The sequence below is a fragment of the Temnothorax longispinosus genome, chromosome 12 (genome assembly GCF_030848805.1).
Source record: "Temnothorax longispinosus isolate EJ_2023e chromosome 12, Tlon_JGU_v1, whole genome shotgun sequence".
In the NCBI taxonomy this organism is placed as follows: domain Eukaryota; kingdom Metazoa; phylum Arthropoda; class Insecta; order Hymenoptera; family Formicidae; genus Temnothorax; species Temnothorax longispinosus.
In genome coordinates, this window is record NC_092369.1 from 7,071,732 (window position 1) to 7,090,106 (window position 18,375).

At 45.9% G+C, this 18,375-nt stretch overlaps 1 protein-coding gene across 3 annotated transcripts; it reads left to right on the forward strand.

The window, feature by feature from the left end:
* The first annotated feature begins 2,105 nt into the window (after positions 1-2,105).
* LOC139822966 (transcription factor Sox-9-B) lies at positions 2,106-16,945 on the forward strand. 3 transcript variants are annotated; one of them, XM_071795181.1, is made up of 5 exons: positions 2,106-3,584; positions 7,409-7,555; positions 12,500-12,836; positions 13,398-13,729; positions 14,135-16,945. In XM_071795181.1, the coding sequence occupies exons 1-5, from the start codon at positions 3,364-3,366 to the stop codon at positions 14,400-14,402; spliced, it is 1,305 nt and encodes a 434-aa protein (XP_071651282.1). In that variant the 5' UTR covers positions 2,106-3,363; the 3' UTR covers positions 14,403-16,945. The 3 variants fall into 3 exon arrangements, with proteins under 3 accessions (XP_071651282.1, XP_071651283.1, XP_071651284.1); XM_071795182.1 differs by having other exon boundaries at positions 13,413-13,729; XM_071795183.1 differs by having other exon boundaries at positions 7,427-7,555.
* Positions 16,946-18,375: the final 1,430 nt, after the last annotated feature.

Sequence of the window (18,375 nt, forward strand, 5' to 3'; positions counted from 1 at the left end):
TAATGACTCGAGCTGCGTTCCAGAGACTGTTGCATACGGGTCAAGATTTATGTGCGTTCGAAGATGCAAATGCAGTTGACAAATATTAAAGCAGATAACTCCATTATATTATGCTGATTCATAAGAATAATGGAATTTATATATTTCTAATTAATAATAGTGTAATTAATAAAACAGGTAATTTAATAACGAATCTCTTTCCAAATGACTTTAACGGTAAAACATTTAAAGAACAGCTTGACGTTATTCTATTTTGCGATAAATAAAAATTACTGAGCTAATTAATAATGCTTTCGTTAATGAAAAAATAAGCTTATTTAGAAATCCATAAATAATTCGCTAAATTCATTTAAAGTAGAAAATTTTTCTCGTTATAACGTTTATTAATTTAATGACATCATAAAATCTGGTCTTTCTACAAAATGTACACATAATGGCTATCTTTCGTACGTCCCATGTCCTCTTTATGTTGAAAAGAATCCGATATAAAAACGCGAGAGGTAAATTTATTTGCAAGATTCCCAAGTATGAAGCAACATTGAAAGTCCTCGCGAACTACGCGCGTCTCGTCGAAGCTTTCGTTTCCTTGCCGAAACGTAAATGTCCGGTCACCACGAGGGTCGGTCGATGAGTGCAGCGTGCAATCGTGAATGCAACCGGTCTTGATGCGGCATGTACTCTCCTCCACGCGACGTCATAATTGCAGCCGACCGCCCGGACCAATCGACGGGACCACGTCGGAGGAACGGAGATGATCGCGAGCAGGAACGGAGCGGAGAACCGAGGAGCTGCAGTAGGAGCGAGGGAGAGGGAAGGAGGGAGTGAGAAGAAGAGGGACGAGGCGAGAGATAGGTGGAGCAAGCAGAAACACGATTGGTTCCATCCTCCCGGAGGATATCGTAGCCATGGAAACTCTCTTGTCAGCAAAGAGCACCGAAATATAAATGGAATGACCGGCGATCTCTGACAGCCTGAAGGGGAGGGGAACGCGGTATCACATGAGGAAGGGGAGATGATCTATCTGAGAACAGAGAAAGAGAGACGGAGACGGAGAGAAAGAAAGAGAGAGACAAATCCGCGATATTATTAACGTCCGATTGTCGGTCAGCGAGAGTGGTCTCTCGCGCGAAAAAAATGTCAGTATTGCAGTCGGATGGTGCAACATTGTCGCAGGACACCCTTTCTTTGGTCAACGAGATGGCGTGTTCGCATTCTTTGTCTCCAATCCTTAGCGGCGTATCATAAATGCAATCGTGGTCTTGGAAAAAAAAAGAAAAACTCCAACACTTCGTATTAAAATAAAAAGTGTTGGAGGAAGAGAGATAGAGTTTGAAGAGGTACGTATTAGTGGAACTCGTACTAGAGAATTAAGTCAACGCCGAAAAAAGGAGATTAAATGCCACACAAGTGTATAATGTTTATTTGGTACTCGAGATTCTATTTCGGAGTAATCATTTTTATACATTCCGCTTGGATCACGTATATTTTCTCGCTTATTTTTATTACATACTCGCGCATAGGAGGGCTTTTATTTTTTTTATCGAAATACTTGCGAACTTTCTTTTCGATGAACAGATTTTCAGCAATCTTCAAGTTGATAAATTAATTATAGTAATTTTTTTATACTTATCATTAATTAAAAATTAAAAGCAAACTCAATCTCATTATTATCGTAATAATCGGTCGTGTCTGAATATATAAGGGTTAAAGAATTACGATCGTATATAGTCCTTCCCGCTATGGCGAGGCTCGCTTTTGCTCGTACGTCGATTATGATAACGCGGAATCTTTCCATTGACGGTGTATTACAATACGAAGAAGCAACAAAAAAATATAACGGCCTCGTGGGTGCCGCCTTATTTGGCCGCGTTCCTCGTCGAGGCGACGACGAGGCCGGCGAACACGACGGCCGCGAGATACGCCGAGCGAGTGCCTCGTGTGCCCTCTCCTTGTCTCGTTTCCATCCGCGAGATATCCCGGCCACTTCCACCGCCGCCGCCGCTGCCGCCGCCGCCGTCATCTCCCTCCCGGTGCACGCGACCGTCGCTGGGACTTCACGGAGCAACAAGTGTTACCAGCGCGCTGCCTTCGCCCCGCCCCCAAAACGAGCCAGCCGAGCCGAGTGAGCGATGTCAGGCCTCGTGGTGGAAACTGCCCCGAGGCGATGCAACCACCTCACTCGAGCGCCGATCGCGCGACAAGCGACCCGCCGAAACCCCGAGAGAGCTTCGACTCGGCGCGAGTTAACGCGAGTAATGCGAGCGCGATCCCCGTCGTCCGGCCCGGCGAACGGAGATACCGGAGTTCACGGTGTCGTTATGTGAAAGAAAGAAAAAAACTGTTCTCGAACGCCGCTACACGGAAGACTCTTCAAAAGGTGCGAAATCGTGGTCCCCGCGAGACTTGGACCGGACCGGCTGGTGTGAGTTAACGGTTCCTGACGATCGGACGAACGGATCTACTGAGAGACATCGCAGACTCCCCGCGGATTCCGCGAATGCTTTCGGACAATTTCAGTTCCGCTGACATCACGGGCGATCTCACGACGTACCGTATGACGATACTTGGATGTTGCTCCTCTCGAAAGATACACGACGAATGGTAGACTGTAATGATACGAGAATCCGTTTAAACGCCAGTGATATCTGTTTACCGAGACACGTGTCATTCGACTGAAGATCCGCTAGCTCGAGGCAGAGAAGCAAAGTGCAATGATCTACGCGGAAGGATAAGAGGACCGACCGTCGAGGAAAGCTTGTCGATCACGAGATACGCGGCACCGATCTCGCCTTTCTCGGGAAGGGGACCAAGCGCGAGACTTCGAGACGGACAAAGAGGAGCGGCGCAGATAAGAAGCCAGCCGGAGTTCGGCGAACTGCGACGAGCAAAAAGGCGACCGACGAGCAGATAGAACGACGCTGCAAACGAGTCACGCGTGTGCGCGCGAGATACGTGCGAGTTAATCGCCAACGAATTTGATTACAAACGTGACGGTCGCCGATCGGGACGCGACAGCCCAAAACTCCGCGAAGGGAGGGAAGGATCCAAGATCGGACAGAGACCGCGGCATCAGCAGCTGACGAAACTTATCGTCGACCGCCAGGTCGCGGCCGAATCGCGGGAAACATAAGCGATGCGCTCGCCGCGATGATAAAAGGCGATAACAAGAGCGGCTGCGTTATCGCGGCGATGACAAATTGATCGATCGTTGATTACTCTTCGCGGCTGAGATGAGATGAGACGTGTTTGCCGCGTGTCGACAAATCGGTAGGACTGATCGCGTGCGATCGCACGGCACCCTCGGCACCGACGGGCCTCGCGCGGGCATCGTTGTTGCGCGCGACGACGTACGCGACGAAGGGGATGAAGATGAATGACGTCAAGCCGGAGAGCAGCGGCGCGTCGATTTCGCCGGCGGTCGGGAACAATAATAACAATAACAACAGCATCAACGGTAATAACAAAGCGTCAGCAACGGCCGTCGCCGCGGCGACGGTGGCCGCCAACGGCGGCGAGGGAATCAGCGCTGCCGTCGCCAAGGTTCTCCAAGGATACGACTGGACCCTGGTACCCGTTGCTACCAAGTAAGTGTATCGCGTGGCAGACCCTTTTCTTCCCTCACTTCTGAACCGCCGTTTCATTCGAGCGATGGAAAGATTTCGAAAAATTGCTCGGGCGCTTTGGCGTAATCTTCTAAAGTCTTTAGTCAGATTTAATTAGTCATATTTTAAACGTTTTTTTGCTAGAATTTGAAGAGGATGATGAAAAGACATCTTGCCGTCGTTCGAAAAAACTCACCGAATCGAAGGAACCGAGAAAAATTAACATAGTCGACGTTTGCGAAGTTACTTTATCATATATGATAAAGTAACTTCGCGCAAACGTCGACTATTGTTGACACTGACGAATGAAAGATGTATTTCTCCATTGATATTTCATTTAGATGTTACGACACCATTTTGTTCATATTTTTTTTTGTTTAGAGCAGAAAGATTAATGAATCACTGAAATAGAAAACGCTTCCGAGAGGTATTTCTTTTTTTTTCTCCTCTAGCTTCCTCGATGTTTTCGCGAAGCGTTTTAATCGTCGCGAGTCGTATTAGCGACGCGTTAACATAGACACGCACGCATGTGGCCGTGCTGTGAAGCTTCGCGGGTTTAACTCGCGCGAGGGGGGAAAAAGGAGGGAGGGGGAGAAAAAAACCGAAGAAGAGAAAGAAGAAGGAACGGCGCGACGGAGCCGTCGGGGAGAGAAGAAGAGGGCGAGGAAGCGCGACGCGCGGCCTTAAAAATACGTAACGCTAACTCAATTATGACGCACTCGTTTCCCCGGCCTGGGAAACGTGCGTCTCGCGGAAAAATGTCCTCGGTCGCCAATTAACGCAAATTGGCTAATTAATACCCGATCGCCGCATCCCGCGCGCCAGCCCGTCGGTCCTCCTCGATCGTGGGAAGGCAGAGAGGCGGTTTTAAAACAGCGACCCGATAACGATCCGAAGAAAAGAAAGAAAAAAGAAGAAAATAACGAGAGGAGAGAAACTGAAATGCTATTTCTTTCCGCACTTTAGGAGCGGAGTGTTCCTCGTCGAGCGGTGTGTCCTCGGCGCGTCACTCGGTGCTCGCCGATGAAAAATTATTAGATCGCCGGCGAACTCGATAAAATCGCGAGCTCGACCTCGATACGCGGAAAATTGTGCAACGCGCCTTCCGATCCATCGTCGTAATGGCTGCCGATACTGCGATTTGGTATTTCTATTTGCCGCGACGATCGTAATTGCCTTTGCAAAAAGAATAGAACAGAAGAATCTATATCGGGAAGATTAAAAAAAAAAACACCGGAAACTGTGAAAAATATCTTATCGGAGCGTCTATAAGAGACTTATGTTGTGTCAAATGTGGAAATTACGTTTGGGTGTAATTGTATTGCGTGAACTGTCATCACCTGCAATTTGGGACATCGCGATCGCCGAGATAATAAAATTTTAGAATGTATCTAGAAAATGTATTTTCGGAAATGACTTTAAAGCTGCGACCGACAAAAAGACATTAATTTCGTATTAATGCTGAAGCAACGTCTCTTTTTGAAACGCGTTAGAAACTTTAAAATTCTCCGAAGAAAACTCCATCAAATGATATCGAGAATGTTGATTTCAGTGAAGAAGATTTGCTTATGATTTCATCTTATAATCTCAACGTCGTTAGACGCGTACGAAAAGAATGTCCCGGGGATCGCGGCTGTCGCGTGCGCCGAAGATAAGACGCCGGAAAAATTCAACGGAGCGATGCGAGGAGGAGCGATTACGCGGTACTAGGTACGCGGTTAGATCATAGAGGAGGACGGGCCACGACGGAAATCACGGAGTGTATCGTTACGCGCGCTTATCGCTAACCCTCAATTACGGGGTTATCTCGGGGGGGGTTAGACGCAGGGTGCGGTGTTTATTCCCGGCGATTAGAGCCCGATAAAATCGACCGGTTTTTTAATTCCCATGAATTTCCGTGAGAGTGTATCGTGTCGCGCAGATGCCGCGATCCGTACCGTATATCAAACATTAATTGACGATTTCTAAACGCGCAAAAATGATAGTTGTGTTGGTGAAAATTGTGTTCATCAAGACGCAGGATAAGGTTGGCGCGTTGGTGAAAGCTTCTTTTTTCTTTTAATTGCCCACCTGATATCGCTCTCGTGTTCTTCTTGCTGCGCGTTTGTGCCATTTTGCACGGTACCACGCCTACGTCGCGAACACGCAGAGTCACACGCATCGTACGTCTTTTTTCACTTTTTTTTTCTCTCCTCTCCTTGCGTTTATCCAGGTAAAGCGCGCGCGTCGTGTGTGCCGCGCGCTCGCGTCGAGGAGCGCCGTGAAAACCCTCGTTAGTGAGCCCACGCTAATTACCAACGGCTCCGCGGGTTTACACACGGATTTAACGCCCCTCTCATTTCAAAGAGGCCGAAATGTACCGCGGGGACCGCTTTCGAATCCTTGAGACGCGCGCCGGAGTCCTTTTCACCCGCGTTACGCGCGTTCGCCACGCTTATCCCCGTGTAATCCCCGCGCGAATCGAACGCTTGTAGGTCCGATTACACCCTACGAACTGTTGCAGCAACGCTGTCCCTCCGGGTTCCGCTTTCCTCGGCCGGAAGCCTACGGAGCGATCCTTTTGTCCCGCCTTGCATCGGGAATCGATCGCGACAAACATCGCGCACTCTCGTACGCGATAAATATACATAATTTATATGTACGCATCTGATATCGTTTACGTATCGCCAGTTACATCCGAGCTGTACCTTCGTATCTTAATCCGATTGTTTCGACATTATTTAAGATCGCACAATAACTGATGCCTATCTCTTTATATCCCACCTAACGATTCCCGCCAGAAAATAATCCCGTATACCGTATGCCGCCCGTTCTTCGCGCCTCACGGCCGTCCGCTCGGGCGGCCGCGCGCGGGTCCTTAAAGAATCCTCGATTAAGGGTAAAAAGAAAAACAGGGAGGAACGGGGGGGGGGGTGGAAGAGGCCAGTCCAGGATATCTCTCCTGGCGCGGCAATCACGTCAATCACGTCGATCCCTGGGCTCTGGACGGGGCAAAAGTTTTATGAAGTCATCTTCTCGGAAAGAAAGGGATACGTCCATTCCTACCCGTCACACGTCGGCAGCCACGGTGTTATTTTAAGGCCGGTTTTAAACGCTCCGCGCCGCTCTCCAGGATGACCCGGGGGTAGCCCGCGCGGAGAACCCGATACGGATACGTATGTGTGCGTGTGTATGTATATACCGTGCCGTCGCCTCTGGTTATTTTCTTCTGCAAGTCACCAGATTATCCGCCAGAATAGTCGACCGGGTAGGTAGATAGAGAAAGAGAAAGAGAGAGAGAGAGAAAGAGAGAGAGAGAGAGAGAGAGAGAGAGAGAGAGAGAGAGAGAATCTTTCTCGCTGTTGAATTTAGCTTTTATTTCTACTGAACAATTTAAAAAATCTCATTTTTTATATACGCGTTTTTTTAAGTCGTAAGAGATCAGAGATTTACGGCGACTCTGTGAAAGTTTGACGGGACATTTGATATAACTTTGTATATGTATTGTAAAAGTATTTTATCAAAGTTGTATCGCGAAAGAAGTTAACCGGAAGCAGTAAAATACCGAGCATGTTAATTGCCACAAGAATAAGGACTCAGTTACGTGTTAAAGTTACGTTGCATAGGAATATCACGAGCTACATGGTGAATTGAATTAATCATTTAGATGTTTAGAGCGCGCAGTAATCGTAATGAGGTACATAAATAAGAGGTTTCTCGCTGGGTAATATTGAACAAGTCTTTTTAATAGAATCTTGTGTTTGTTCGCGCAAATTTGTATAGAGAGGTGTATCGTTTCCAATGAAGATAATGTCTTCGAATTGCAGGGGCTCCGGCGACAAAAGGGCGGCCCACGTCAAGAGGCCCATGAATGCGTTTATGGTGTGGGCCCAGGCTGCGAGGCGAAAACTGGCCGATCAGTACCCACAGCTTCACAACGCCGAGCTGTCGAAAACACTGGGAAAGTTATGGCGGTGAGTGTCGCGCGTTCTTTGTGCTTGCGTCAATATTTTGAACGCGTCAGGCGGAACGGTAGCGGTAAATCAGTAACGTGACAAATCCTAGGAGAGGCACGGCGGTTTCATTATTCTAGATTAGCGCAAGATCTTAGATGTTTTACAATCTGAAATATTCAGCTTAAAATCTACCATTATATTTTTTTCGAAAATTATGATAAAGATAACTCTGACTATGCTCCTCTTTTATTGTCTTTGTTAGAATTATTTAGCTCGAAATCGAACAAAATGTCACTAGACTCTCTGCTTCAGTCTAATACAACTTTTTGCTCCAATTTTTCCTTTTGCTCGATTCGATTTTATAAAAGTCGCGTATAGTTGAGAATTAAACGTAAATGCGTACTCGAACGTTCGGTCGACGAATAAGGTTTCAACGGCCTCCCTGCGCGGCGGAAAGGCACTGTTTCGATAAAATTAATCGGCACCACGTGTCTTCAATCGGATGCCTCTCCGTTCTCCCGATCTGATAAGCCCGATTCTCTCACAGATGCGAGCTCGCCAGGCGGCGGCCAGCCATGCGAGAGAATCGCGCTCGCTGATCTTCGTTCGCGCGCTCGCCTCGTTCGAAGAAAATCGGATCACAAGCCGAAAGCACGGAAATGTGCTGTTGATCATTTTACAGCTGCCGTTTATTCGAGGCCACCTGTGCTGTTTATCGCCGATTCAATAATTTCAAGCTCACACGTCGCGCGAAGGGGCAAAATACTGACAACAGGCGATAATTTATAATTATATCAATATTTATTTTTATATGTAGCAAGAAATCAAAATTCTTTAATTTATGCTTTATTGAAAACTTGGAAGCATTTCTTTCTTTTTACGAATCTCTGATAAATATACGACAGTTTCGCGCTGTGAACTATACTTCTCTCACTGCCGTGGCTCTTTGTAGAAATTCAAAAAGTTTTCAATCTCTCTCTCACGATTGATGTAGAAAAAGAATCAGTCACCAAAGGATGACGAATAAAGATAATGCTTTGACTGTTTTGGAATCACGTTCGATTTCACTTGCGTATATAAGATGCGAAATTGCACATGCGATTTCGATCAAAATCGCTGGGCCGGAAAGCGAGCTAATATCGTCCAACAAGGATCGTGCGACGAAAGTTCAGAGTCACCGCGTTCCAATTCCCGCGACCACTTGTTCATACGTAACCCATTTCTATTTTTACCAGCGAATTCGCGAATGCTTCTTCTTTTTTTTTTTTTACTTTTGGAGTTAGCGGCACGTATATACATATATATGTATTAAACACATCCGCACCACGTGGCGCCTAGGCTGCACGTGGTACAAGTGTTCCTGCTTCTCGAGACCCGTGAACTCGGGTCGCACATGTAACAGCGGAGAGAACACACTTCGCGTGACGTCTCGGCAGCCCTCTCTTTATAGAAGATACAAATCTCCTTAACGCTCGTGTCCGCGCGCTTCCCCATATATCGCTCTTAGAAAATCCTTCATCTTTTCAAAATAGGTTTAAACGCCTTCTCCTAACGTTGAATAAAGAGAAGGTAGAAATTGAGAGGATGAGATATACACTTACTTCGGGTAAATGAAACATGCGCGCAACGCACGCGATTACTGATACATCCTGTATACGCGGGATGACTGGTGGAGGATTCCGTTTCCTGGTTGGGACTAACGAGGTGCCCCAGTGGGCCATATAAACGATCATCAGAGGCCGCGCCGACAAGGACCCCCGTCGCGAATCATTTAATAACACCGGCCGCGATCGCGATCGTTCGCCAAAGATCGACGATCGATATCCCGGCGATTGTCACGGCGCGGCCGGAGCTTTCGCCCAAAGATAAGACGCCGCTTGGCATTAAAGATCAATCGATTTTTTTTCCTAACGCCATATCGGGGCTCATTAGCGATCTATTGGTCCTGTAACGCGCGTCGATTGAATCAAGTGACATTCACCATTCGTAGGTGAACCGTTACCCACCTAGACCTCTCGCATAAGAAGAAGAAAGAATACACGTCGGAGACGGGATTTTGAAGGTTCGTATACCAAAATCGACATGACGCCGCTCGTACAAGAGAAACAAAAGCCGTCCTTGAGTCGTTACGTTGACCTACGGTTTTCGACTCTTAAAAAGTCATTATTTAGCACCTTTTCGGTATGGACCTAGTCCCAATTAACACATTCACGTCCGAACGCGAGATGTATTTATACGTGACTGTGCCAAGGCTCCGTAATACGCGCGAATGAACTAGCCAAATCGTCTTTGAGCAATCACGTCGCGCGTAAAGAATCGAATTTGCGCGATCGGTCGTCGATTGAGAGACGTCGCCGTGTGCCACTCTGACATTTTGATCCTTCGCGCAGAAACAAATGATACAGTCATCTTCGGTAATGAACACAGTGCTAGAGCGATCGCGCTACGCGGCCCGGAGTTGCTTGCCAACCTCGATGAGACCGATAAAACGGCGAAGCTCAACGAAGATCGTGCTTGCGAGTATATGTATGTACAGAGATCGCAACATCGATGGCGCGGTCGTTCACGAAGTGACAAGTGAATAAAGGAGATATCGTTACACTTGAATTATAATGATGTTTGCGACCTTATGTGCGTACAAAAGGGAAAAGATCTGTAATGAAGATGTAAAAATGTAGAGAAATATAAAATCTAAGAGATATGTAAGCACACAGAGATTGAAGCGATATCATGATATAATTCGCAAAAATTTCACGCAATAGTTATGAGAATATGACGAGGATCTAAATCTGCAGTATAAAATGATAAGGATATATATTCTTGCCCCTTTGGCGCAAGAACTTTAATCGCAACTGCGTCGATTCTCGCGGACTTTGACGCCGACTTGTCTCACGTCAATCCTGATAAGAGGGCCAGGTGCCAGTGCCTGGAAATAAATCTTTTTCTCGCATTCTCTCTCTCTCTCTCTCTCTCTCTCTCGTCGTCTCGAAACGTATCGCCATTCGGATACTCCAAACGCGATGTGTTTGTCGACAAAAGGAAAACAGATATCCCCCCGGTTCATCCTTGGCGCGTGCTCGCAGCTGCCGGCCGGTTCCTGCCGGAGATAAAGGGGCCCCCGGGGACCACAATAGGCGCCTTGTGTCCGTCAGGTGAATTTTTCCGAACCCGCCTCCCCGCGCCGCGGGCCCGCCTGCAAATAGCGCGTGACGAGAACAGGTAAATCCGTCTTATCTCCCGGAAGGAACGATTCCTCCACACATCAGACTTCCCTCGAAAGCGATAGCTATTATTTTCTCCTCTCGCGGTAGCCGCTATCGATTCGAAGTAAAAGCGCAAATTGCTCCTTTCGGCCAATGACTGGGATTTTATATATTATATCGCTGTTTGAAGTATTATACGTTCGCGAAAATCAAATTTATAACGTCTCCGTCTTTTTACGAAGTTAACCATTAATCGCAATTTTTTAATATTCAACATTATACATTCTGTCAAGCAATTATCGTCGCTTTTAGTAGCTGGCTCAAGGAACGCTTCGAGAAAGTCGGACAATTTCGCGATTTGTTGACGGTTACTAGGAATGACAAGCGTGATAATTCAATTAGAATCCCGCGATGTGGATTCATCGAGATTGAGCTCGTGCGACCTTCGGCCGTGTGAATTTCTCTCCTCTTCCTCCTCCTCCTCTCTCACGGGGTAACATCTGATATGTATGTACAAATAACCTCGTAGAGATACTGGCGAGAGGCAGAACTAAATTGACTGACCCTGCGTTGCATCTGGCGAGGAAAAAGAGAGGCTGCGACGGCTCGCTATCGTCGGCATCCACTGGTCGAAAAAAAGCTCGTGGCAAGTCCATTGACCAGATGGATTTTCTCTCTCCGTCTCTCTCTCTCTCTCTCTCCGCTAGTCTATCGCTCTTTCTCCCTCCTTCTTTTCGTCGGAGTGACAAAACACTCTCGGTTAAGCTTGAGATACGTGTGTCAACTCGCTCGAGAGCTTAGCTCCCGTCGTGGGATTTAAATCCCGAGCTTGCGAATACTCCAGATGATGTATTACCATCAGCTTCCTCAAACGTTTCTCATGACAACTCCCATTCTATTTTGCATTTTGCGCGGTGTGTGTTTACAATACAATTAAGAAACATATTAACAATTAAATGAAGATATCAGAAAAGAATGAATATGAATGAGACGTCAAACTCAGAAGAAGCGGTCATCGACGACCTGAATCGGAAATTATCTTGTGGATGAGAGAAAGCGCGACGAACCTGAGGTCATCCTGCATCTTGCAGGATGACTTTATTATTAAATGCAAGACGTTTAAAGAGAAGAAACGTGAATCGCTTGGGCGGCACGAACCATCGGCTATAGCGTAGCACGACGGAAATCCTCGAAATCTCTCGGACGTTCTCTATTACACCGGAAAACCTTATCGGCCGCGAGGTTTACGAGCCCAGTGGGAATATAAACACAAAGAGCATTTAAGGACCGTAACCGTGCACCGAGCCCCGCGCCCGTCAAGCCGCTCCGCGAGGCGGACTGAGTTGTGCGCGCCTTCGAGCGCCTTAACGCGCCCAGAAACACTAACCAGACCCCCCATTTCGACTCATTCGAGAGTATATATCAGACGCCGATGGAAACGCTCTCGTTCCGAGGCTCTTCTGATGCCGGGTAGCAAGAGACGTTCGGCCACGAGCGGCGCGAGGAGAAAGACGGTCGCTCGCTTGTGTATATACGCGCAATGCGGGCGCGAAGAGACGTGAATCACGTCGAGCCGACGACAGATTTCACGGCCGAGTGTCGAGAATGTCGCTCCGCGATGTAGGTCTTAAAATTATAACAATTCGGAAAAACTGTGGACGTTCGAGCGTAGCTTAAAAGATAATCTCGTACAACATATATGTACGAAAGTTATTTGTTCAGCATAATTTAAATTTCTTACGCGGTTGATTGTGTACAGGCTGCTGTCCGATAACGATAAGAAACCCTTCATCGAGGAGGCCGACCGTCTGCGCGTTATCCATAAGCGCGAGCACCCCGATTACAAGTATCAACCCCGACGTCGGAAGCAGAACGGGCCGTCTTCCGGTCGCGAGAGCTCGCCCACGAGGAGCCAGAGCAACGTGACGTTCAGCGTTACCAGGTCGATGAAGCAGGAGGACATGAGTCCTAGAGGCGTTCAAGGTCCCAATTCGCCGCAGAGTGGCGTGAGCTCCTCGCCACCCACGACACCCGGTCAGGGCCTCTCACCGCCGACACCCCCTACGACACCCAGGGGACAGCACTACATCAATCAGGTACTCAAAACGCGTTTCTTGCGATCGCCCGAAAACTTTTGATTTGATGACAAAGAAATAACTTAGATAATTATATCAACAATACTCGCGTTTGCCATTTTAAGATTATCGTTCATAAGATCAATTTGCATAACTAACGATGATTGTGATAATAATAATTTAAACAATAAGTTGTCATTTAATTTTCGCTTTGCGATCATTATATTTAATAAAAAAAAGATTAAACCTTTGCAGACCAAATAATTTCTCGCAAATGAGCGAAAATGAAGTATTTCATCCTCAATTTCATCTAATCAGCTAGTATCTAATATGAATCAAAGAATTTTTATTACTTGGAGAAATTCATGGAGATATTAAAAATATAATTTGCCGATTATAATCACGTATAGATTCGAATGCTTAAAGAATGCGACCGTATATTATGTCGAATCTAATTCGAAGTAGGACCGCAAAGGATTAATCCTTCTTGTAAATATAATTATTCAAAGCTACTTCACGCGCGCACGAATTGTTTGTATCCTCGGTCAATCATTCTAATCGTTGACGTCCCGCGAAATGAAGACGCTCGATTCGCAGAGCAATCAGCTTCCGCAGAACAACACGGTGTACTACCAGGAGTTGGTCAGCGGCACGCCGTCGAGCGAGTCCCCGCATCAGCAACCGGCGGTCGATCTTCGGTATATCGAGGTCGGAGACGGCCTCCCCGGCGAGGAGAATCAGTTGAACGGCCTCGGCACTTTGGGCGGGCTCGGCCTGAATCTCCCGGTGAACTTCCAGGAGTGCGAGGTCGAGAGCAACGAGCTCGACCAATACTTACCGCCCCAGACCAGCACGCCGATACATCAGTACCCGCCCGTGCAAGTCACCACCGCCTCGCAATGGTTACTCAACAGGTAGGGAGGCCGTCGTAATTGCGCTCTTTCGCAATGATTTCAAGTCAAAGAGTGCAACCTAAAAAGAACGTAAAATTATAATGGCGGCATTCTAAAAGTTTTGACCACCAAAATTTTCGTTGCACTTAAAATAGAAAAGACCGTGCGCGACGTAATGTCGAGAGTTCTTCATATCTTTCATCGTTATGTAATTAATATTTTTATTTCTAATTTTGCACGTCTTCTCTTCTAAGAACACTCAATTATATTCGGTGCAAATATTGTTCGTTAACATCAGGCTAAAGTTACGAGAGGCGCGTTGTAAAATTGACCGATGGATTTTCCGAAATTTATCCCTGCCGCTTTCTCTCTCTCTCTCTCTCTGCATGATTTACGGGACATCGGGACACTTCGCTTCACTTCCAGATATGAGGAGGAGATCGAGAGACCGATCAAGCGTCACTGCTCGGAGCAGGCGATCGCGGAGGTTTCGTCATGGGAGGACAGGACTCAGGAGATGGTCAGGTACCACGAGCTGCAGCCTCCCCTTCCGCCGGTCCAGTACATATCCGCCCATAACGCGCACCATTCGCACGCGAGTACGCAGATGGGCCATCCGCACGTGTCCACGCCCTACGCGCAATACGCACATCGCTACGTTTCTGGCATCGAGACGTGGCCGAATTACATGTAGACCAAAACGAGGTAAAAGTGCCCACCATTTTTCGTTTTCGCGATGCCGAGAGGCACGCCGCGATATCGTCGAATCGTCCGATTTTTACGTATATAAACGAGCAGAAAAAAGATTTGCGTAAACCATCCTGGATCTGTCGTGAAATATTCGAGGGATAGATTTTTGGAACCCGACTTCGAGTCTGCCCGGCCGACACGCCGAGGAAAAGACGTTATCGTCTAGCTTTTAAATTTTTACCAAAAATGTATCTCGATTAAAGTCGTACAATTATCGAAATTGTCCTAAAATTATTTGCTAGTCGAAGACTTGTTATTTTTTTCTTCGCAATTTTTGAAACTTACTCACGTAAACGACCTTATATTTTTGACGATACAGTCATATTTCTTAGAAATCCTTACTAAGGAAAAGTCGGTACCAAGTTTCTTGAGAAATTTCTCTACAAAGTATTTTTTGATAGATCCAGGATACCCTGATGTAGATAACGATGCTGATGAAGTTATGTACGAAACGCATCGCGTAAAGTAAAAAAAGTAAAATAAAGGCTATTTTATCACGTCGAATATTTTGTTACATTGACCCAAATCGTTGCAAATGCTTGTATAAATAAAAATGATTGTAAAATGCACATGATTGTATAAATAAATTGTGATCGGATTAATCGCCGCGATGTTAAATCCTCGCGACATTTCCGGGCATACAGAGCCCCAGGAATACCCAAATACAATGTAATTAATTAATTGTAGAGATCCACTCTATTAATAGTTTTACATGAGTTTGCTCGCGATTGTATGCGCGGCTAAATGTGAGCTTCGTGTGATAAAGTTTGTAGCGTAACGCAGATATGTTGGATAATCCATTCGTGTCGATCTTAAATCTCTTCCTCAGAAAGGGACTATCGTCTCTGACGTTTGACGGCATTGCGAATTTGTGAAGAAAGAAAGACGGGAAGAAAAGGAAATATCGATACATATGAGAGTCATGACTTTGAGAGTTCCAAGTCATTCTTCTGGAAAGTCGAAATTATACTCTTATCGTGTTCTAATGCCACGCAATTTTGGAATTGCGACGATTACGTGTAAACGTTCGCGTAACATCCGTCATTACATAGAATTTGATGGGCGTCTTTCTCTTCCTAATTTCAACAGGAAACGCGAAGGGAAAATATATATAGAGTGCAGAGCGCAAAAATTTATTATAAACGTATCTATTAGAGATAATCAAGCCAGAGTCAGACAGAAGTCAAATCGTTTGAATTTTGGTTTTTCTGGGCTTTCAATCCTTTTTAAGATACGCAGAATAATGACTTTACCCTTCATTTAATTTTCTTCGATCTGATGCTTGGTTCTGAGATTTTTCATCTTTATATATACAATATCCCTTCGTTTATCTAAGCCTGGCAATTTATTATACCGCTGCATTTGACGTGGATACTAACACCGGATTAAATTTTATATCTCCAGAAGAGATCGGATTTCCTTCTTCAAGTGTTAGAATCGAACTGCATGACGAGTCAATAAGGTATCGATATTCTACTTTATGTGATTTGGTAATATACAATTGTTGTTAACGATAATTTATTAACAGCAATAGCTCGTTAACAACCATCGCTCGCAATCCGAGATACGGTCGCGCGCGCTACGTGCCTCTTGCTCGACGCGAAAATGGCGGATTGGCCGTTCTCCCGGCTCGAGAGTCTCCACGTAGACGAGGCGCGGCCACGATACTCACCATGACATCATTCCATGACAGCCGGCCATTCCAAAGCGCAGAATTTCAGGCCAAACAAACAGGCGGCCGCTCGATATATACGGTACCCAACGGCGCGCGAGCGTTCCAAATGTAATAATATATATATGTATATACATATGTAAGCGAGACGCGCGCGCGGACGCTATAAACCGGCGATCGGCCGGTCGGCTCGCCGCACGCTCGCGCACGTCCCGTTCAAATAAACGGCTGAAATACGATCGAGGGTGGCAACAAATGTGCGCTTGGCGCTTTCCGTTTAACGGACCGAGTATTTCGGGACCCGGAATTCGCGCGCGAGATACGGCAACGCGATCGCAGCTGTAAAAGACTTTGTGATTGACGGAGTTAACTCTTTAGGAAATTTTAATCGAGCATGAATTTTATGAATTAGAGAGCTGAGTCGTTTTCTATAGTAATTCAATCGCGAATCGTCCCTCGTTTTTCCACGAGATGTGAATGGTATTTTCGATTTTAGCTCGACCGCAAACGACCGGATATATCGAGGACCGACTGGTCTGGTATCGAGCGCGCAGCTATTGTAAATGAGCTTACAGCTCCATATTAAAACACGTAGAGATCACATATACTATACTTTATTAACACTTACTAGTTACTACGCTGACACAGCCGTGCTTTTGTACTTAGATATTTATTCACCGCATTTTTACGAGGATTGATAGAAAGCGTAGGTTAACGTCTCGGCGTAGTTGTGCGCACCGAAGAGCGAGCACTAAACCGTAATTTATAAGTGCGATGTACGCTAATTTGTAGAAATAAAGCAAGAGAGACTAAAATCTGTCGCATTTAATACCCCTCTCTCGCTCCTAACTTCCCAGAAATTATATGTCGACTTTTTTAAACACATTTTTATAGATATATTATGTATTATTCTATACGTGACGTAAAAATATTAGTATTATCTCACTTAATTATTTTATGTTTCGTTTTAAATTTTAATGTGTTCTGAATTATGACAAACCATTTAAATTGATAGATGTACGATGTCGTTCAATAAGTCCTTAGAAAAATTTTTTTTCTATCCTTTGTTTCCTTATCCTTTGTTCTTCTATCTTTTTCTAAGGACTTATTGAACGACCCTCGTATTTAGAAAGTCCTTTTGACCATGACTTTCTCAGCTGATCTGAATGTAATTTCTCAATTGCGAGGAACTTATATTCTTAAAGATAAAATTTTCGTACTAAACGGCTGCAGCCGAATTCGCAGGACCGTGCGACCGAGGCCGACGTGGAGCCTTATCTTTCTCACCTTCTCGAATGATATTTGCAACGATACACGCGTAGCGAAATGAAATAGTACGCGGACTAGGTCACACGCGGTAACAAACGCGCCTCAAATATTTGTCGAGCCCTTTACTTTCCCCTTTTAATGGCCCGAAAACCGCGAACGGACCATTCTCTCGGTCGAGCAAACAGGGGGCTTATCGAAATCTACCGGCGAGGGACGTGGGAATATGTCGCGACTTTATATGCCACTTATCCGCATCTAGGAGATTAAATGGAGGCAAGGTATACACGTGTACTTCTGACGACTCGATAGAAATTATCACTTATAATTAGTTGGAATTAAATTCGGTTGCATTTCATTTACGAATAATTTGTCCATACTATACTTCTATAATCGTAAGCCTATGATCGTAATTATTATTTATTCGTCAGAAACGAGATGCTCGAGTTTCTCCCCGTGCATATCTGCAAATTTTATATTTCTCTTGCCATATTTATATTATAATTTTAATCTCTCTGTTTTTCTACTGATTGTGAGTTATGCCAAGTTTAGAGCTAAATTTAGAATGGGCGATACCGTGGTGAAAACAAGTCGGTAACTCGCGCGGCGATCGTTCACGATGGGTTTCGTCGAGTTAGATCAACTTGACTTTTTTTCTCCCTCGTCATCTCTCGGCGAAAGAAGAGACCGATGGAGCTTGACGAGAGTCAGCCCTTCCATCCCGCAGTATCATCGTACGACCGGCCGTCTGATTTTTTTCCTCGCATCGTTGTCAGACATCGGGACTTCGATAAAGCACCGACGCGTGAGCGGGCAACGAAACGGAACAAACGACGGAAACGGCACCTTCTTGACCCCTTTGGCACGATAGAATTCCATGAACGGGACAAGGAGGATATAGCGGAGAAACAATCGCGGGTGCAAACGCGACAGTACCGCCCATTGAAGTGTACGGGCAGCTGGGTGTCGGAAAGACCCG

Excerpts from the sequence above, each read along its gene's own strand:
- LOC139822966 (XM_071795181.1), top strand. The coding sequence starts at position 3,364 with ATGAAGATGAATGACGTCAAGCCGGAGAGCAGCGGCGCGTCGATTTCG. Across the intron at positions 3,585-7,408 it reads CTGGTACCCGTTGCTACCAA|GGGCTCCGGCGACAAAAGGG; the intron begins GTAAGTGTATCG and ends TTCGAATTGCAG. Across the intron at positions 13,730-14,134 it reads TCGCAATGGTTACTCAACAG|ATATGAGGAGGAGATCGAGA; the intron begins GTAGGGAGGCCG and ends CTTCACTTCCAG.